The sequence below is a fragment of the Sarcophilus harrisii genome, chromosome 6, assembly GCF_902635505.1.
Source record: "Sarcophilus harrisii chromosome 6, mSarHar1.11, whole genome shotgun sequence".
NCBI lineage: Eukaryota > Metazoa > Chordata > Mammalia > Dasyuromorphia > Dasyuridae > Sarcophilus > Sarcophilus harrisii.
Window position 1 is genome coordinate 132441023 of NC_045431.1, and position 22884 is coordinate 132463906.

Sequence of the window (22884 nt, forward strand, 5' to 3'; positions counted from 1 at the left end):
AATATTTTCCCAGTTTATTGCTTCCCTTCTAATCTTTTCTGCATTAGTTTTGTTTGTACAAAAACTTTTCAGTTTGGTATAATCGAAATTTTCTATTTGTGATCAGTAATGATCTCTAGTTCTCTTTGGTCATAAAAACCTTCCCCTTCCACAGGTCTGAGAGGTAAACTATCCTATGTTCCTCTAATTTATTAATAATTTCATTCTTTATGCTATGTCATGAACCCATTTTGACCTTATCTTGGTGTACGGCGTTAAGTATGGATCAATGCCTAGTTTCTGCCATATTAGTTTCCAATTTTCCCAGCAATTTTATCAAACAGTAAGTTCTTATCCCAAAAGCTGGGATCTTTGGGTTTGTCAAAGACTAGGTTGCTATATTGTTGACTGTTTTATCCTTGAACCTAATCTATTCCACTGATCAACTAATCTATTCCTTAGCCAATACCAAATAGTTTTGGTAACTGCTGCTCTATAGTATAGTTTTAGATCTGGTACAGCTAAGCCACCATCATTTGATTTTTTCATTAATTCCTTGAAATTCTTGACCTTTGTTTTCCATATGAACTTTGTTGTTATTTTTTCTAGGTCATTAAAATAGTTTTTGGGAGTCTGATTGGTATGCTAAATAAATAGATTAGTTTAGGTAATATTGTCATCTTTATTATATTTGCTGCCCTATCCAAGAGCATTTAATATTTTCAATTGGTTAGATCAGACTTAATTTGTGAAAAGTGGTCTGTAATTTTGCTCATAAAGTTTCTGATTTTCCCTTGGCAGATAGATTCCTAAATATTTTATATTATCAGTAGTTACTTTAAATGGAATTTCTCTTTGTAACTCTGACTGTTGGATTTTGTTAGTGATATATAAGAATGCTGATGACTTATGTGGGTTTATTTTATAACCAGCAACTTTGCTAAAGTTGTGGATTATTTCTAATAACTTTTAGCAGAATCTCTGGGTTCTCTAAGTATACCATCATGTCATCGGCAAGAGTGATAATTTGGCTTCCTCATTGCCTATTCTTATTCCTTTAATCTCTTTCTCAGCTCTTATTGCTATAGCTAAGCGTTTCTAATACAATATTAAATAGTAGCAGTGATAGTGGGCAACCTTGTTTCACTCAGATCTTATTGGGAATGGTTGCAGTTTGTCTCCATTACATATGATGCTTACTGATGGTTTTAAATAGATGCTGCTGATTATTTTAAGGAAAGTCCATTTATTCCTATACTCTCAAGTGTTTTAATAGGAATGGATGTTGGATTTTATCAAATGCTTTTCTGCATCTATTGAGATGATCATATGGTTTTTGTTAATTTGGTTATTGACATGGCCAATTATATTGATAGTTTTCCTAATATTGAACCAGCCCTGCATTCCTGGTATAAATCTGGTATTATCTTGGAGATGATTTTCTGTAGTCTTTTTGCTAATATCTTATTTAAGATTTTAGCATCAATATTCATTAGGGAGATTGGTCTATAATTTTCTTTCTCTGTTTTCAGCCTACCTGGTTTAGGTATCAGTACCATGTCTGTGTCATAGAAGGAATTTGGTAGGACTCTTCATTCCTATTTTATCAAATAATTTATATAGCATTAGGGCCAATTGTTCTTTAAATGTTTGGTAAAATTCACATGTAAATCCATCTGGTCCTGATTTTTCTTAGGAGTTGTTTAATTGCCTGTTCTATTTCTTTTCTGAAATGGGACTATTCAACAATTTACTTCTTCCTCTGTTAGTCTGGGAAGTCTGTATTTTTGAGGTAGTCATCCATTTCACTTAGGTTATCAAATTTATTGGCATAAAGTTGAGCAAAATAACTCCTTATTATTTCTCTAATTTCCTCTTCATTGGTGGAAAGTTCTCCCTTTTCATTTTAAGACTACTAATTTCATTTTCCTCCTCCTTTTTCTAATCAGATTTACAAAGGCTTATCTATTTTATTGGCTTTTCATAGAACCAACTCTTAGTTTTATTAATTAGTTCAATAGTTTTTACTTTAATATTTTAATTTCTCCTTTTAATTTTAGAATTTCCAATTTAGTATTTGATTGGGGTTTTAATTTGGTCTTTTTAGTTTTTAGTTGCAAGCCAATTCATTAATCTTTCTTTCTCTGTTTTATTCAAGTAAGCCTCTAAGGATATAAATTCCCTCTTATTACCGCTTTGGCTGCATCCACAAATTTTGGTATGATGTCTCATCATTGTCATTATCTTGAGTGAATTATTAATTGTATCTATAATTTGCTGCTTCACCCAATCATTCTTTAAGATGAGATTGTTTAGTTTCCAATTACTTTTGGTCTATTTCCTAACTTTTTGTTGAATGTAGTTTTATTGCATCATGATCTGAAAGAAAGCATTTACTATTTCTGCTTTCTTGCATTTAATTTTAGGTCTTTATGTCCTAATATATGGTCAATTTTTGAATAGGTTCCATGAACTGCTGAGAAGAAAGTATATTCCCTTCTATCTCCATTCAATTTTCTCCAAAGATCCAACATACCTAATTTTTCTAATATTCTATTTACTTCTTTAATTTCTTTCTTATTTGTTTTGTGGTTTGATTTGTCTAATTCTGAGAGTGCAAGGTTGAGATCTCCTACTATTACAGTTTGTTGTCTATTTCTTCTTGCAACTCTCTTAACTTCTCCTTTAGGAAGTTGAGTGCCATACCACTTGGTGCATATATGTTTAATATGATATTGCTTAGTTGTTTATGCTACCCTTTAGCGGATGTAGTTACCTTCCTTATCTCTTTTAATTAGATCAATTTTTACTTTTGCTTGATCTGAGATAAGGATGGCTACCCTGCTTTGACTTCACCTGAAGCATAATAGATTTTGCTCCAGCCTTTTACTTTTACTCTATATGCATCCCCCTGCTTTAAATGTGTTTCTTGTAAACAACATATTGTAGGGTTCTGACTTTTGATCCAGTCTGCTATCTCCTCCTCTTTATGGGGAGTTCATCCCATTCACATTTCGTTAGAATTACTAAATCTGTATTTCCTGCCATCCTAATAACCCCAGATTGTGCTTTACTTATTCTTGCCTCCCAACCCTCTTTCCCCTTTTAAACTTATGTACCCCTCTTGTATCACAATGCTTATCCTCTTTATAATCCTCCCTCCCCCCTTTGAGTCTTTCCCCTTCCTTCCTTATTACTCTTTTCTTTTCCTTTTCCTCTCCCCACGTTTTTAATGAGAGAGAGAATTTTCTCTAAAACAAATGTCAATTATTTTTTCTTTGAGCCAACTCTGATGAGAGTAAGATTCAACAATGTTCCTCCCCTCTCTAAATTCCCTCAGATATGATAAGTTTCCTTAGCCTCTTTGTGGGATGTGGTTCCCCTCTTTATCCCTTCTTCCCACCTTATTCTGCCATCATCCCTTTTCCATATCTACTTCCCTTTTTTATGTTATATCAGTACAATCAAATTATACATGTATTCTTTTTGTATATCCACAACAGAAATACAATTCTCAAGAGTTATTTTACCTTTTCTGCATCTCTTGAGTTCTATTCTTGGAGATCAAATTTTTGTTTAGTTCTGGTTTTTCTTCAGAAACAAATGGAATTCATTTGTTTCATTAAATATCCATCTTCTTCCCTGGAAGAAAATGCTCAGCTTAAGCTGGGTAGTTTATTCTTGGCTGCATCTCAAGTTCTTGTGCCTTTGAATATCATATTCAGGCCCTTCTTTCCTTTAATGTAGAGGCAGCCAGATCTTGGGTGATCCTTATTGTGGCACCTCGGTATTTAAATGGTTTTTGGCTGCTTGTAAAATTTTTTCCTTAATCTTATAGTTCTGAAATTTTGCCACAATATTCCTTGGGGTTTTATTTTGAGGGTTTCTTTCAGAAGGTGTTAGATGAATTCTTTCAATGCCTATTTTACCTTCTGATTCTATTACATCTGGGCAGTTCTCTTTGATGATTTCTTGTAAAATAGTATCTAGGCTCTTTTTTCATCATAGTTTTCAGAAGTCAATAATCCTCAGATTATCTCTCCTAGATCTATTTTCCAAGTCTGTCGTTTTTGCAAGTAGATAATTCGTGGTTTTTCCAGTTTGTCATTTTTGTTTTGCTTGACTGATTCTTGCTGTCTCAATGAATCATTAGTTTCAATTGTTCAGTTCTAATTTTTAAAGAATTATTTTCTTCAATAGCTTTTTACTTCTTTCTGTATATGTCCAATTGAGTTTTGAATGTATTGTTTTGGTCTATGGAATTTTTTTCCATTTCACTAATTTTTTTAGTGAATTATTTTCTTTTTCAATTCACAGATCCTACTTTCTTACGTGTTCTTTGTCTTTTCAATTCATGGATCCTACTTTCTTAGGGTTCTTTGTCTTTTCCAAATCCTACAAATCCTACTGTAGTAATTCTTTATTTTTTCAATTAGTGATTTCAGGAGTTGTTGCTCTCTTGTAAGGCTTCTCTTTCCTTTCCCCATTTATCTTCTAACTCTCTTTTGAGACTTTTAATGGCCTCTTCTATAGAGCATTCTGTAAAGGAGGACAGTCTGATGCATTTTTGCTGTTTGAGGTCTCTTCAGGTTTGCTGACCTGCTCTTTTCTGCATAGAAGCTGTCGATTGTTCTTTTCATCTTTTTATTCATGTTTTAAAGCCTTTGGGGTGGTCTCCTATGCAAGGGGTTACCAGCTTCCTCTGCAGAATAGGGAGAGATGTAAACCGTTTCCGGCTCCAGAGTATGGGAGTGCTCTGTGTGAGAGTTTTCCCTTCCCCAACAGGAGGTGGATTCAGCACTGCCCAGCTATCAAACTGCTTAGTAGGGCTGAGTGGATTGTCGATTGCCCTCGGCTAGAGACTAAGTGGTGAAAGTGTCACCCGGGCGAGCCTCTTGTGGGACTGTGAGTGTTAGCAGCTGACTGCAGAGCGCAGACAGCCACAACTCTGCCCAGCGTCTGCCTGATGCAAATCGGCCCTGGAAAAAAAGCTCTATGGCTAGCCGAGGCTCCCCCTGCGCAGATTGGAGGCTAACCGGGCTCGTCCTCCTGCCGTGTGGGATCACAACTGCCCCAAGGAAAAGCCCTTACTGCGGGTTGGGGCTCGCGCTTGTGCTGAGATCTGTGCCTTCACCCTCGGTTTGGATCTCCTCGGAACCTAATTTCTCTCCCAGTCTGCGCCGATCTCCCCCCTGGCCCCGGAACCGACCTTTTTTGGTGAGACTGCAGATTTTTTTCGGCTGGTGAGTTGTTCTACTTCTTATCTTTACGAATTGTAGCAGTCAAGACTATTTTTGAGACTTGATATATTATTGATAAAGAGGGTAAGAGAAGAGTTTAGAAAGACGAGTGTGTCTTCTCTGCCATCTTGGCTCCGCCCCCCGCAGACAGGCCTTATACTGTTAGTTCAGTTCCTTACCCCTCCCTTGAAGGGTATGATTGGTTTAGATAGATAGTTACAATTGCTTGAATTTTATCTAAATTACAATTAGGTCAGATTTATAATCAGAATTACAGTTGGTTGATTTACAATTCTCATTCACCCATATGGATGTCAAAATACTGGTGTCCTGTCTTTGACTCTACCCAATTTGGGCTTATTTAAGCCTGGGCTCCTTTGTCTAGAACTTTGCTCTTTAACCAGTTCCTTGACTCACAAGGTGATTGGATGGAGATATCTTAACAAGATACTTCATCCTTCACTTCATCCTGTTTGTTATCTGTGGAAACCTAACTTCACATACTCCACAGTTTTAAGCAATCAAGTTTGTATTGTATCTTAGAGGTAACAGGATACTTCTTGATCAGGACTGTGACCTGAGCACACTTGTGCTTTAGAAATATTGATTTATCAGCCATGTCAAGTGTGAAGAAGAGAAAGGAGAAATTTGAGGCAAGAAAACCAATTAAGAAGCTATTAGAATAACCGAGGAGTAATAAAGGCCTGAACTAGCAATTTTATCCATAGATTATTAATTTACGTCTTTCTTCACATTATGAACTGGGCAATATCTTTTGTCAGAATGAGCCACACCATTTCTGATTTCTGATGTTCATGATTTTAAAAAAATATTTATTTAGCATTTTATTTTTCCCCAATTATAAAAATTTTTAAAATATTTTTTTTTAATTTTGAGTTCCAAATTCTCTTTCCCTCATTGAGAAGGCAATCTATTTACTATAGGTTATACATGTATAGTCATTCAAAGAATATTTCCCTATTAATCTTGTTGTGGAAGAAAACATAGACCCTCCCCCCCAAAAAAAAACACGAAGAAAAATTAAAAGTAACAAATGTATGATGCAATCTGTATTCAGACTCCCATCATAAGTCCTTCAGAGTTGTTTTGAATCATTGTATTGCTGAGAATAACCAAGTCATTCACAGTTGATCATTATACAATATTGTTTTTGCTGTGTATCATATTCTGCTGATTCTGCATCAGTTCACATAAATATTTCCAGGTTTTTCTGAAAGCATCCTGCTCATCATTTTTTATAGAACAATGGAATTTTATCAGAATCATAAACCACAATTTATTCAGCTTTTTCTCAGTTGATGGACTTTCCGATTTCTCACCCCTTAATTTAATTTTATTTTTTAGATATTATCATATTCAGTTCACACCAATATCCTTAGTTCATGTATACTCTTTGTAACTGCCTTAATAATGGAAAAGTTCTTAGGAGTTGTATCATCTGCCTATTTAGGAATGTAAATAGTTTAACTTTATTGACTCAGTTATGATTTTACTTTCCTATTTAACTTTTTATGCTTCTCTTCAGTCTTGCATTTGGAAGTCAGATTTTCTATTTACCTCTGGTCTTTTCATGACAAATTCTTGAAAGTTTTCTATTTCATTGAATATCCTTTTTTTTCCCTAATAGATTTTGCTCAATTTTCCTAGTAGGTAATTCTGATTGTAATCCTAATTTCTTGTTCTCTGTAATGTCATATTCAAAACTTTCTATCCTTTAATGTGGAAACTATTAAATCTTTTATTATCCTGAGTATGGCTTCAAAATATTTGAATTATTTCCTTCTGGTTACTTGTACTGTGGTCCTTGACCTAGGATTTCTGAAATTTGGCTATAATATTCCTTGGAGTTTTCATTTTAGCATTTAAGAGGTGATCACTAGATTTTTTTCAATTTTGTCCTCTGCTTCTAGAATATCAGGGCAGTTTTCCATGATAATTTCTTGAAATCTGATATTTAGGCTCTTTTTTAATCCTAACTTTCAGGTGAAATAATTATTTATATTATCTTTGCTAGATCTGTTTTCTAGGTTCGTTTTTCCAGTGAGATAGCTCGCATTTTCTTCTTCTTCTTTTTTTTTTTTCATTCTTGAGTTTTATTGTCACTTTTTTTCTCATAAAGTCATTAGTTTCTATTTTATTGATTGTAATTTTTAAGGAATTATTTTTTGAACAGGTCTATTTTTTAAGGAATTCCTTTCTTCAATAACTTTTTGTACCCCTTTTTTTATTTTACCAGTTTTGCTTTTTAAGGAATTCTCCTCATTAGATTTTTGTACCTCTTTTATCATTTGACCTACCCTGTTTTTTAACATGCTGTTTTCTTTAATTGTTGACTCTTTTTTCATGATTTTCTTTCATCACTCTCATTTCTCTTCCTAATTTTTACTTTACTTCTTACTAGGTTTTCAAAATCCTTTTTAAGAATACCTTTTTATTTTCAAAACATATGCATAGTTTTCAAAATTCACTCTTGTAAAATCTTGTGTTCCAAATTTTTTCTCTGTCCTGTCTCCCAACCCCCTCATCTACATGGCAATATATAATAAATATATAAATATAATAATATTATATATATAATATATAATAAGTATAATAATAATAATATATAAATACAGTTTTTCTATACATATTTCCACAATTATTATGCTGCACAAGAAAAATCAGATCAAAAAGGGAAAAAAATAAGAAAGAAACCAAAAAAGCAAGCAAACAACCACAAAAAAGTGAAAATACTATGTTGTGATCCATACTCAATTCCCACAGTACTCTCTCTAGATGCAGATGGCTCTCTCCATCACAAGACTATTGGAAATGGCCTGAATCATCTTGCTGTTGAAAAAAACCACGTCTATGAGAACTGATTATCACATAATCTTGTTGTTGCTGTGTACAATGTTCTCTTGACTCTACTGACTTCACTTAGCATCAGTTCATGTAAGTCTCTCCAGGCCTTTCTGAAATCATCCTGCTGATCCTTATACAACAATAATATTCCATTATATTCATATAGCATAACTTTTCAGTCATTCCCCAACTGATGGACATCCCCTCAGTTTCCAATTCCTTGCCACTACAAAAAGAGCTGCTACAAACATTTTTGTACATGTGGGTCCTTTTCCCTCCATTATGATCTCTTTGGGATCATAAAGCAGAGACATTGCTAGATCAAAGTTTGATATCACAGCTTGATAACCCTTTGGGCATAGTTCCAAATTGTTCTCCAAAATGATAGGATCAGTTCACAACTCCACCAACAATGTATTAGTGTCCCAGTTTTCCCACATCTCCTCCAACTTTCATCATTATCTCAAAATCCTTTTTGAGCTCTTCCACCATTTGAGACTAAGTCATTTTTTTTCTTTTTTTTTCCTGAGGCAATTGGGGTTAAGTGACTTGCCCAGGGTCACACAGCTAGGAAGTATTAAGTGTCTGACGTCAGATGTGAATTCAGGTCCTCCTGACTTCAGGGCTGGTACTCTTTCCACTGTGCCACCTAGCTGCCCCTAAATGCCTTAAATCAAAAAACATTTTTCTTTAAGGCATCTATCGTAAGAGTTTTGACTTTGTTCTCTTCTTCTTCACAGGATGTATTTTGATCTTCTTTGTTACCACAGTAACTTTTCATATTCAGAATTTTTTTTCTGTAGTTTGCTCATTTTTCCAACCTATTTATTGACTTAATTCTTATGCAAAAGTAGGTCATTTAAGGAGTTTTTAGAGCTATTTCTGGGAATCTAAGTTTTCAATTCTTCTTAGATGGTATAACCTAAGGAAAATTGTGTTTATTACTGACTTGTGCTTTGGTCTGTCGGTAACTACAAGCACTCTTTTCAGGATTGATACCTTGGTCTTAGAATGAGCAAAGCAACAGAGTCCTGCCTGCCATGCCAGCAGTAGGACTCCACAATCCCCTTGCCAATTGTCTGACTCCTTACTGTTTGTCTCCTGAGAGTTGTGGAAGTAGCCATTGCCAATATTTATGTAGTAGCTCCCAAAGTCTGTTTCTGGTTTTTGGGAGCGTGTGGACAAAACTACCGGCTCAAATAAATCAAAGAGATTTCTCAAGACAGAAGCAGAAAGGAATTTTATTATGATTTTGCGAGAAACAATTTCCCTTCCCCTTTCTCTTCCTCCCTCCCTCCTCCCTCTCCCCAATAAGCAGACAAGGAGAGGCAGGGTAAAAAAAGCAGACAAAGATTATAAGTCTTGAGTAACACTTCCCATAGCCTGGACCTCTGTCCTGATTAGTCACATTCTAAGTAATAAATGAGGAAGAACTTGTAACCCAACCACATCTTTAGGATTACTAAATTAACTTATATGGGAGTTTTAATGCCAAGGTGGCCATAACTTAGTCTCATAAAGAAAGGGCTTTATGATCCCATTTTTTGTAAACCATGTGATTTCTGGAGAAAGAAACCTGGGCCTAGGGCACAGCAGACTTTCATTCAATTTTTAGAGCACTGTCTCCATGGTGAGATAGCTTTCACAATTCAGTTCATTCAGTGGGATCAGTTTGCCCTGGCACAGCGTGCACTGACCTGTGTGCCTCTCGTACCTAGTGTGACAGATCTATCCTGATGATCTTGCAAGTTTTCTTGGGCTAGAAAATTGTTTGACCCTGTCCTTTTTTGGGTTATGCCTATCCAAAATTCATTTTAAGGCTTTATTTAAAGTTATTTTGAGAGGAATTTGGGAAAGTTCTCAGGTGAATTTCTATTTTTTTCTTCACTATCTTGGCTTCTGTCCCCTCTGATGGTCTTTGTAATGTTTCTCTTTCTGCTTTTGAACTTAATAATTATATTGAATTACATAATTTTCTCCTCAGCTTTTTCTTTCAGTCACAAGTTGCATTATTCCTTTTATTTCCCAGATTTCTTCATATTTTGTTGTTCTTTTTGTTTTTGGCCTGTGATGTTGAATTTCATGCTTTAGGCCAATTATAAGATTACTGCTCCTTTAGTATCAGTTTGTACTGGATTTGGATGACTCCTTAAATATGTAATTATTTTCTGGGTCCTAATGATTTGAGGGTGAGAGGAAGAAAAAAAGGGGAAATAGTGTTTTACAGCATCCTTAAAATCATTCTTGTAGAGCAACTAGAAACCACTTAGGTATAAATTCAGATTCATGTTTGCATGAAGTTTTTTATCACCTAGGAATAATGGTATTTTCAATTATGAAACAAACTAGATAAAATATGAATATGATCAGACAGAAACCTACTATTAGACTGAAAGTGCTTCTCAGTTCAAGAAAACCTTCTAGCTTTTATGATTATACTTGGAAAAGAAAACTTTCTTTTAAAATAAGTATGTACAAATTGTATTGATTTTATTATTGAAAATCCAATATTTTTATGTTCAATATGAGAAAATTTTTGGTAAATTGAGCCCTCTTTCATTCGATCAAATTTCAGAATTCAGAAAATTTCAGATCAAATTTCAGAAAATTCTGTTTGCTACAGTTGTTTTGTGCATTTTAGCATTCATCCTAATAATGTTAAAATGAAAGCATTTTTAAAAAATCCATACAGGAAACTATAAGCACTTTGAAGAAAAGGTTAATTTTTTTTCCCTGAGGCAGGGTTAAATGACTTGTCCAGGGTCATACAGCTGGGAAGTGTTAAGTGTTTAAGGGAGGATTTGAACTCAGATCCTCCTGAATTCAGGGTTAGTGCTCTATCCCCTGCTTTACCTAGCTTCCTGTTAATATTTTTATTAATAGAGTATGCTCATGGTCTCTGTGTGGTTTATTTCTTTTCTTTTCTTTTTTACAGCTTTTTATTTACAAGACATATATACGTAATTTTTCAGCATTGACAGTTGTAAAACCTTTTGTTCCAATTTTCCCCTCCTCCCCTCTTCCCCCCAGATGGCAGGTAGATCAATACATGTTAAATATGTTAAAGTATATGTTAAATGCAATATATGTATATATGTCCATACAGTTATTTTGCTGCACAAGAAGAATCGGACTTTGAAATAGTGTACCCTTAACCTGTGAAGGAAATCAAAAGTACAGATGGACAAAAATAGAGGGATTGGGAATTCTATGTAATAGTTCACACTCATTTCCCTGAATTCTTTCACTGGGTGTAGCTGGTTCAATTCATTACTGTTCAATTGGAATTGATTGGTTTCATCTCATTTTTGAAGAGGGCCACATCTATCAGAATTGATCATCATATAGTATTGTTGTTGAAGTATATAATGATCTCCTGGTCCTGCTCATTGCACTCAGCATCAGTTCATGTAAGTCTCTCCAGGCCTTTCTAAAATCATCCTGCTGGTCATTTCTTACAGAACAATAATATTCTATAACATTTATAAATTGTTTTGCACATATAGGTCCCTTTCTCTTCTTTAAGATCTCTTTGGGATATAGGCCCAATAGAAACACTGCTGGATTAAAGAGTATGCACAGTTAGATAGCTTTTTGAGTATAGTTCCAAATCGCTCTCCAGAATGGCTGGATGTGTTCACAATTCCACCAAAAATGTATTAGTGTCCCTATTTTCCCTGTGTGGTTTATTTCTTGGCTAATTAGATGTTGTGTTAACCAAATGTAACATTGAATTTTGTTTTGCTTTAATCAGAGAGATTGGTGGTGGTAGCTGAGCACTGTGAAAGGAGCCTGGAAGAATTCCTCCGAGAAAGGAAACCTGTGAGGTACCGTATAGTATCTGGACAATTAGGAGAAGAAAAGGGCAAAAATTAGCAAAAGAAAAAGCATTTTAAATGAAAACAGCAGAGTATTATGTTTTTTAATTGCTTAATTTCAAAATACAGGGTCATTTTTTTAATTTTAGGAAATTTAATCTACTTGCTCCAAAGATGTTCAGTACTAACATTGTCCAGGGCTCAGGAAATGGCACTGAGGTATGTTAAACTGCTAAACAAATGAATTTTTAAATGTATATATTTGAAAATGTGAAATTTCTATGGTTCTATGGATTTTTAACATTTGAGAGAGAGAAAATACTACAGTTTCCTTTTTTACTTGCTTAGCATAGTTTATTTATGAACTAAAATGATTGTCTATGATATTTAATTTAAAAAAGAATATTTCTTGTGGGTGGGGGAGTTAACTTTTTAAAGTTTGCAAAATATTTTACATATATTAAAAAAAATTATGTATTATCTCATTTGATTCTCAAAACAATCCTGTGAGGGATGAACTATTATCTCCATTTTACAGATGAAAAAACTGAGACTAAATGATGTTAAGTGACTTACCCAGTTCATGAAGCCACTAAGTCTTTGAGACAGGATTTAAATTCAAGTTTTCCTTACAACAAATCAAACATTCACTACCCCCCAGGAAACTATCACTATTATGTCTTTGTCCTCTAGGAATAATGTCAAGACATCTCAAACTGGACATCTTAAACCCGACACATTCAAAACTGACATCTTTTCAACCCAAAGCCATCCTATTAATGACTAGAGTACCATTATTCTCACATTTACCCAAATCTATAATCTGTGATCATATTATTAGTTATAACAATTTATAACATTTATAATAACTTTATTCATTATGACATGTTATTTGTAATAATAAATTTATAGTAATTTATAATATAGGCTATGTTATTTATATGTAGCATGTAAACTATACATCAAGAGACAAATATTTATTAGGGGGAAAAGACTATGAGGAGTACCAATGCTCAGAATTAGCTGAGGCTTACAAAGAAAGCAAAAAGGACTTTTCAAAAGAACTATCATGGGCAAGGAGGGATGGGATCACTGCCCAGGAAGGAAGAGGAAAAAAAACCTAGACACCTGAAGGAAGTTGAAGCACTCTTTATTTTTGCTTCCCTTCTGTCTAACACAGGAATGTTCTTTGGATTATGTGGGATAAAAATAAAAAAGATGAAGAGATTAAAAAAAAATAATACCCCTCCTCCATGATCAAACATTCATTTTTGCTCTTTCTTATCTCCCCTCATCAATGAGGGGGAAAAAAGAGGGAAGAGGCTGGGGGAACACAGATAAATGGAAGGAAGGAAAGAAGGAAGAAAAAAGATTGATTCTGAATCCCTCTATCATAGGAATGCAAAACGAATGTCCACATTGGTCATATGCAAAAATATATTTCTTATTCTATATATTAACCCATCATCTCTTTCGTCACGAAATAGTGATTTTTATTTGGAATAAGATGCTTTCTGGAATCAAAGTTGATCAATGATATTAAACTCAAATAGAAATTATATTGACTTAGAAAATCATCAGTTAACATCATTGTTCTATTATATTCTTATTTATTTTGTTAAACATATCCCAATTATATTTTAATCCAGAATGGGCCAGCAATAGTAGGTCTCACACCTCTATTTTAGTTGATTAGAATTCTTAAATCTTTACAAATTGCTCACTTTTACAATAGTAATGTTAAAGTATAAATTGTTCTGTTGGTTATTTCACCCTGCATCAGATTAAAAACTGATTAAATGGTCACAACCACATAGTAGTGACTGGAAATTACACTTGACCCTTAAACCTATGTCCTTTAACATTTAAAAAAAATAGCAAATTAGAAATAATAGACTCACAGTTTTCATGTGCAATCATCTTTTAAAAATTACTATTATACATTGTTATGGAAATGCCTATTTTATTCCATAAATTAAAAATAAAATAGTAAAAATTTTTTTAAATTATCAGTGATTTGGGAAATGGCAAACAGCATATTTGTCAGACTTGTGAGATGAAAAAGACGATCCATAATAGGGACTGGATCCAAAGTGATACAGCAGTGGTATCAAGATACAAATCTTCCTTAAAACAACAATGTACAAGATGATAAATATGGGAATATGTTTAAAAGGATAGCACATATTTAACCTATATCTAATTTCTTGTTGACTGGAGGAGGGGGGAGGTAAAAATTTGGAACACAAAGTCTTACAAAAATGAATGTTGAGAACTATATTTACATTTTAAAAAAATAAATTATTATTGGAAATTAAAAAAAATAACAACACTGTTATAAATTTAGATCCAAGTCTGTCTTAAATTTTTCCAGCCATTATCCACCATTTTCTTTGTGGATGGTGACTATATAAACAGAGCTACAATACTAACACTATTAGCCAAGAAATAAATAATACTCAGATGTTCAAATGTTAACTGCTGTGAATATACAGCTACTTATAAAAAGTTGCAACCTTGTATTAAAAGTTCAGTTTAGTTCATCTAAAAACAATCTGCCTATATAAAATATTTATTTCTGATTAAAAGCATTTCATTCTTCCTTCTTCTCTGTCCCTCTATCCCATTTCTGGTAATCAAGGACAACTTATATTTCCCCTACTTACCAAAACCAAACAAGTGACTATATTATTAAGAAAAACAGCTCTGGGAAATATATAAACAAATGACTAATGTTTAGACTAGCAACAAACGTTCAACAAGACATTTCTTGTTTAGGAAATATACCTCTGGCAAAATATCAAAAAGGAATTTCTAGGTCACCATAATATCAAAAAGTACAATTCATGCCATGTAATATGATAGAAAATCTTATAATACATTCACTGCTAACATTTAGTAGTTAAACTTCATTGTCTTGCTTTTGTACTTTAAATGAAACCATGAAATAGGAAGAAAAAAAATGGATCTTTATTATAAAATTCCTTAGTGTATTTAGGACACAGTCCTAATTTGAAATAAAGAGCATTGGGACTTTCAACAACATAATACTGGATAACTGTTTTCAGTACTCATTTTCCATGATGACTATTTGCTACAGACAACCGAAACCTGTGTCTATCTAGTCACTGGAGTGAATTTGTCCCAAAAGAATCCAAGAAACTTTTGGGGGTTTCTAATTCAGTAAGTAGGCAATCATTTAATAAAAGCAAATAAAACTTATTCATCTAAGTCAGTTTGATCATGTTTTCCATCAAGTTAGTAAACAACTACAGCCGTTGTCTGCTTTCCCTCAAAGTCTCTATGTATAACACACTACACGCCTACAAAACTGATGGTTCTGTTAGGTTTTCAGAACCATAACTGAAGGAATATATAACTACATTTTATTAAAAAAAGAAATATCCCAGCACTACCTTCCTTGAAAAATGAGGGCCAATCCAAAACCTCTAAGTAGCCAAAAGCCTGCTGAATATCTTTGTGCTATATTTACTGTCAGTTTTATGAATCTGAGAAAAAAGCAGGAGCATGGAATGACAGGAACACAAGGAGGATAATTTCAAAGTAGCAGTTGAGTATAAAAAATACACAATTCCTCCTGTTCACATGGAAAGGCATGATTAAGGTTTCTTGCTTAATATTCTCTGGAAAACATTTCAGAAGAGATCTTGAGATATAAATTTTGTGCCACCTGCATTTTCTCCCTTTTCAATACCTTGAATCTAGTTTTTAGGGCATCAACAATAAGTAGATTCTCAGGCATTAAGAACACTTCAAACAAAGTACCCCCAAAATCCTTATTTCTTTCTTTATAAGCTCTATCAGTTAAGGGTGAGTTCTTTAATTCTATGCCTCTCAATTTGAAGGCATTTTCATTTTGTTCATTTTGCAGAAACTTGGAGATGAAACTTGGCAAAATTGAACCCAAAAACAGGTGTGTTATAAAAGCCATTTGAAAGACATACTGCTTTCTACCAAAGCCAGTTCCCTTCAATTTCATTCTGTTTGGCTGCACCATGAGACACTAGGGCAATTACATGTTTTCCAACAGCTTGGCAGATAATTTGTACAAATACCAGAGATAACTCTTCTTTCCTATAGTAAGACTACAATTTGATTTGATAGCATCTCTAAGTCACAGCTGCATTGACTGTTATTTAGTGTTTATATGGCACACATTTGCAGAGGACTTAAGAAAACTGGGACTAGAAAGATGTGACGACTGTGCTAGCACCCAGGATGCCTTAGAAGCAGCCGGAGTCAGCATAAGCAAAAGTCCTTAGTCTTTATTCTTGGTCTTTAGGGGTAGAAGTGAAGGGAATGGAAGTAGAATCTCTGCAATCGTCTTCTTCCTTGTCCACTGCCAAAAGTGACTCTGACTAATCTTACTCCACTCCCCAGTCCCTCCTACAATCTTTTGTATACACCAATCATCAAGCCAACACAGGATAGTGGGAAGGACCATTTTCCAAGCATATGCCCATAGAGTATTGTCCAATCGGTAGTTAGCCTCAAGTGCTCAGCTATCCTGACCTCACTGCATCAACTCAAGAGTTTCATCCCTCTACAGAAAGATGTGGAGAATCACCAATTTCTACTGGGCTCTAGAGTGTTTTAAGTTTTCATCTTCTGAAATTTACATCTCATTATATGAGTTGACATTTCACTCCATGAGTTTACATCTCACTGTATGAGATTTCATTTACATCATCTCCACTTTTTAAAAATATACATCCTAAAAGTTGATGTTGTTTTCTTTGGGAGAGAGTGCTAAAGTTGGAGTCAAGATAAAGTCAGAGGTTATTATGAGGAAAGTCTACTCAGGAACTGAAAATACAATTTAAAAGTTTACTACTACTATTGGCATATCCCAATTCTAGCCCTATCAATGGCAAAAGTCAAAGTAGCACAATCTAGTGTGAAAACCCCTGAGTTTGGAATCAACAGATCTGGAATCTAGCTCTGACTCCTGAGCATGTAACTTAATTTCTATCTGCCTCAGTTTCCTCAACCACAAAATGAGGAAAATAATAGCACCTAACTTTTAGAATTATGGAGATCAAATGAGATATTTGTAAAATGCTTAGCACAATATTGGCCTGGCATATAATAAGTGTTTAATAAATGCTTGTTCCCTTCTCCTTCCTAAGTAAATAAGCCTTAAAAGCTGCCTTAAATGAGACTAATCAGATAGCTGGCAGCCTGCAGTTTTGCAAGAGCTATTGGCAGATGGACAGTCCAAAATCACAAGTCTCAAGCTGCTTACTCAGAGATTTCCTATTGATTTTATATCAGCCTTTCATACAGGTACAAAGGACTTATGCTTTTGGCAGGGTTATAAAGGATTGATTTATAAACTAAAGGTAACTTCTCATTTTTCCATAAACAAGTTACAGTATTAATTAGCGTATATGTAATGCATATGAAATCAGCTCTGCTATCAGAGAGTAATGCAATCTACATATGTGGGGAAAGTTTAATAATATCCAATGCGGTTAATTTAGTTGAATGAATCAAATAACATAACTTGTAACTGATCCTGTCAAAATCACTTCTACTCACTAATGAAACACTACCCAACACAGTAGATATTGAGGTTTGAGAGTTGGTTATATTTTGAAAAGAATAAGAAAAATATTGGCTAATGATACTTTCTTACCAGGTCTAATCCCTCATGCTGTGATACCTCAATTAATGGACCATGTGGGAACATGTGTCTTAATGATGAAGTTGGCGATTAAAAAAAAAAAAAAAAAAGATGGGGAGGGAGGTAGAACTCTCAAATTTCTAAATCATAAACAATGTAGATTTTTATATGAGTGGCAAAGTTCTCACTAAGCTGTAGAACTTACTTGACAAAAATATTTCTATGCATCTTCTAATATTTGTGCATAGGTAAAGGTGACAGGGCAGAACCAAAGCAAAAAGGACAAGCTGTCAAGTTTGTCCTTTAAGGCAGGGAGTTTCATCTGCACTAATAAATGCTTATTGATTGGCTATTGGGCTCAATGCCACTAGTCTCCAGTTCATGTTCCTTTTCAACAATCATTCCAGTCAATAAACATTATCAAGCATCCATTATATGCTGGAAATAAGATGATGAAAAATGGCCAGGTTCCTTCTCTCAAGGAGTTTGTATTTGAGAAGGGAAATGGGAATGGACACAAATAAGTGAGATAAAAAAGAAAATGTGATTAAGCATCAGTATGATGTAAGGCACTGTTAGGCAATGGAAATAGAAAAACGACATGAAACTGCTCTGTGTACTCACGCAATATACAAACTTTTAGGGGAGAGGGTTAAGATGTGAACCTAGGTATTCAAACCCAGGACCTTCTTGATGCTAAGTCAAGCATTCTACCAAATCTGGATGCATCTGGATGCAATGGATACAGCACTGGGTTTGGAGTCACAAAGACCCAAGTTCAAATATGGCCTCAGCCTCTTACTAGCTGGATGAAACACTTACTTTCTGTTTTCCTCAGTTTTCTCATTTGTAAAATGGAAGTAATAATAGCACCTACCTCTTAGGGTTCAAATGAGGATCAAAAAGAAAATATAGTAAAACATTTAGCACAGTGCCTAGAACAAAATAAAAGCTATATACATCTTATTATTATTATTATGACAGAGCTTAAGAGGGAAGTTAGGAGAAAAAGAAGATTTGGGGAAGCAGGTAAAGGGGATAAGAGTAAGGAGGAAATAATAAGTTCCATTTTGAGTATGTTAATATTAAAAGATTGTTTAGACTTCAATTCTATAAATATTAATTAGGTACTTATTATATACTAGACATTCTAAGAACTAGAGATAAAAGACAAAAACAGGCGTCCTGCTCTTAAGGAGGTTAAAATCTGATGTTCAGAAGACAGTTTGAAATGCAGGAACCAGAAATCATAAAAGAGGACAATGATGACTTCTTTCTCTTTCAGCATCTAGTATCCTCCTGTCTAACTAACCTCTTCTCTCCATTAACATTCAACTCATAGAATTATATGATCAGACATTGAGAGCTAAAAGCTCTAAATCTGACATTAGGGGAAACTGAGGTCATGTCAGTTTATTTACTTAAAATTTTTCAGTTCATTTCAATTCAGTTTCAAAGTCATTTAATAATTCCCAATGACCAGAAGTTATTAGAACCATAAGTGATTTCATACTAAAGAGGGAAACCTTTTAAGTATAATAAATGGTGAAAAGCATTAAGACTGAGTAAAATCTCTGTACATAAAAAAAAAAATTATGGTAGAGAATTTTTTAAAAAAATGTTTATCAGGGGCATAAACACACCCTCTAAACAAAACAATAAAGTCAAAACTCTTACAACCAATGCCTTAAAGAAAAAGAATTTTTCTTTAAGGCATTTAAGGGCAACTAGATGGCACAATGGATAGAGCACCAGTCCTGAAGTCAGGAGGACCTGGGTTCAAATCTAACCTTAGACACTTAACCCTTCCTAGCTGTGTGATCCTGGGCAAGTTACTTAACCCCCATTGCCTCGAGGTGGGGGTGGGGAAGAGAATGTTTTTCAGACAAGGTTGTCCATTACTATTCAATATTGTATTAGAAATGCTAGCTTTGGCAATAAGAGAAGAAAAAGAGATTAAAGAAATTAGAGTAGGTATTGAGAAACCAAAATTATCACTCTTTGCAGATGATATGATGGTATAATTAGAGAATCAACTAAAAAAATTATTAGAAATAATCCACAACTCTAGCAAAGTTGCAGGATACAAAATAAATCTATATAAATTACCAATATTTTTATACCATCACTAATAAAATCCAAGCAAGAAATACAAAAAGAAATTCCATTTAAAATAAATGTCAAATATTTGGGAATATTGAACCTAGATATTCAAACTCAGGACCTTCTGGTATATATTTGGGAATCTATCTGCTAAGGGAAAGTCCAGGAACTTTATGAGCAAAACTCCAAAACACTTTCCACACAAATAAAGTCAGATCTAAACAACTGGAAAAATACCAAGTGCTCTTGGATAGGTCAAGTGAATATAATAAAGATGACAATACTACCTAAACTAATCTATTTATTTAGTACTATACCAATCAGACTCCCAAGAAACTATTTTACTGACCTAGAAAAAAATAACAACAAAATTCATAAGAAAGAACAAAAGGTAAAAACTTTCAAGGAAATTAATAATTAAAAAAAATACAAATGAAGGTGGCCTAACTGTACCAGATCTAAAACTATATTATAAAGCAGCAGTCATCAAAACCATTTGATGGTTAAGAAATAGAGAAGTTGATTATTGAAATAGGTTAGGTTCATAGGACGAAATAGTCAATAACTACAGTAATCTAGTGTTTGACAAACCCAAAGACCCCAGCTTTTGGGAAAGAACTCACTATTTGACAAAAACTCCTGGGAAAATTGGAAACTAGTATGGCACAAATTAGGCACTGACTCACATATAACACCATATACCAAGACAAGGTCGAAATGGGTTCATGATCTAGACATAAAGAATATTATAAACAAATTAGAATATAGGATAGTTGTCCTCTCATATCTATGGAGGAGGAAGGAATATTTCTAAAATATATAGAGAATTGACTCAAATTTATAAATAAATCAAGCCATTCTCCAATTCATAAATAGTCAAAGGATTTGAATAGACAATTTGCAGATGAAGAAATTGAAACTATTTCTAGTTATATGAAAAGGTCCTCCAAATTGATTGGAGAGATTGATCAGAGAAATGCAAATTAAGACTACTTTGAGATACCACTACACACCCCTCAAGATTGGCTAAGTTGACAGGAAAAGATAATGATGAATGTTGGAGGGGATGTGAGAAAACTGGGACACTGATACATTGTTGGTAGAACTGTGAACGGATCCATCCATATTGGAGAGCAATTTGGAACTGTGCTCAAAAGGTTATCAAACTGTGCATCCCTTTTTGTTGTTACTTGCTTGCATTTTATTTTGCTTCTCTTGTGCAGCACAATAGTTATATAAATATGTATATTTATATTGGATTTAACATGTATTTCTACTATGTTTAACATATATTGCCATTTAGGGGAAGACATGGGGAAAGGGGAGGAAAATTGGAACACAGGGTTTTGCAAGGGCTAATGTTGAAGAATTGTCTATGCTTACATTTTGAAAAAATAAAAAGCTTTAATAAAAAAATGTTTTTCAGAAAGTTTCAATTAGAGAAAAGAACTTATAAATTATCATTCTACATGAATTTTACTATTTTATAGAAGAAGAAAAATTAAGTACCTAAAAGGCACTAGTGATAACAGAAAAAAATGAAAGAGCCTTTACCACAGAGGAGACTTAATTCTGAGAAAGGGGATAGGCACAAACATTTCCAATATTCGGATCAATCAATACAAATTTATTAAATATCTGCTATACAGAAGTTCTGGGGATGAAAAAAGAGGCAAAAGCCAGTCCATCCTTAAGGAGTTTATAATCTAATGAATGAAAGCTACTGATACTATGAGGTAGAAGTTAAGAAGGAGTTCATGTCAGATATGAGGACCAATGGTACAAAGACATAAAGGTGGGAAATAGGATATCATATATGGGGAAGAACTTTCAGGCTGATACAAATGCAACAGAGAGTACAGAAAAGTCTATTCTACTTGTGCAAAGAAGGAAGAGCAGTGCTTACCAAATTTTTATTGATTGAATAAATTTTCACAAAGTTTGGTCATTCTAATTTTTTTGTGCTCTTTCTATTTTCTTTATTGTAAGCATTTTGTATATGATTTTCTTGTTTCTACTTTATTTCCTACTGCATCATTTTATGTCTCAAGGCTTCTCTTAATTTTTCATAATCACAGCATCCATTATAACACATTAATATTCCATTATATTTATGGGCCACAATTTGTTTAGTCTTTCTTCAAATGACAGGCATCAATTTCATTTCCATTCCTTGGCTATAGTAAAAGTGCCACTATGAATATTTTAAATATTATGAATAAAGAATCTTTCTTTCTGTCTTTGACCTCCTGTGGGTATATATACCTACCAACCAGATCTCAAGCTCAAAAAGAAGGCATTTTGGTCTGTATCTCAGCATAATTCAAAACGGCTTTTCAGAATGATGGGATTAATTCACAGTTATTCCAACAATGCATCAGTGTGCCTATTTCTCTATGGGCCTTGTAACATTAACTGTGACCATTTTTCCATCTCTGCCCCTTTGTTTGGTATGAAGTGAAATATCAGGATTGCTTTTTTCTTATTAAAGATTTGGCACTTTCTTTTATATGTCTGCTAATAGTTTTCCATGTTTCATTTGAGAACTATTTCTTTACATCTTCTGACCCTTTGTCTGTTGGAGAATGGGTCTTATTCTTGTGTATTTGTGCAAGCTCCCTCCAATTTAGACTTATAGTCAGTTTCTCTACAAACACTGCCTCAGTGAAATATATGCTTTTCATAGTTCTTATTTTTAATGTAGAATGAAATGTTTGGTTTAATTACTTGTTAAAATAATTTCAGACTGCACAAAAAGGTGGGGAGGTTCCCCCCCCACCCCCCTTACAGGGCATGGAGAGGAAACAAGATACACCTATTTAAAAGGTTGCTTCTAAAGTTGACAAATGAGATTAAGTCCATTTTTAGGTTGATGGGGAAAGAGGGAAAGTAGTAGGGGTGTAGATGAGTGTGTGTGTGTGTGTGTGTGTGTGTGCACGCGCACGCACTGAACAGTATTAAAAGGCCTAGTCTATAATCTTTCTCAAGCATAAATAATCCTTGATATACTAGAGAGATAAACTTCAGACTTCTGATGACCTATTCCCCAAAGCTGTAAAGAGTAGAGGGACTTGTGTTTGGAGATTCTGGAGCTAACACTCTCTTTGGTACCTATTGATTGAGATTACATCCTTCTCTAGTTTCTTAACATGAATTCCAGTAGGACAATGAAACTACCTTCTTTTTTAATGCTCCAAGATTCCATGATACACATTAACTGATTATGTGTGTA

General features: G+C 34.0%; 1 protein-coding gene across 4 annotated transcripts in view; it reads left to right on the top strand.

The window, feature by feature from the left end:
- Positions 1-22884, top strand: part of TBCK (TBC1 domain containing kinase) — a 296708-nt gene that overhangs the window by 27141 nt on the left and 246683 nt on the right. For all 4 annotated transcript variants that reach the window (XR_004230437.1, XM_031944192.1, XM_031944193.1 and 1 more), the window contains one exon: positions 11839-11911. Coding sequence is in view for 2 of the 4 variants with exons in the window: in XM_031944192.1 (XP_031800052.1) it covers positions 11839-11911 (73 nt within the window). In the remaining 2 variants the exon portion in view is untranslated. Of the gene's footprint in view, positions 1-11838; positions 11912-22884 lie in introns of those variants that run through there.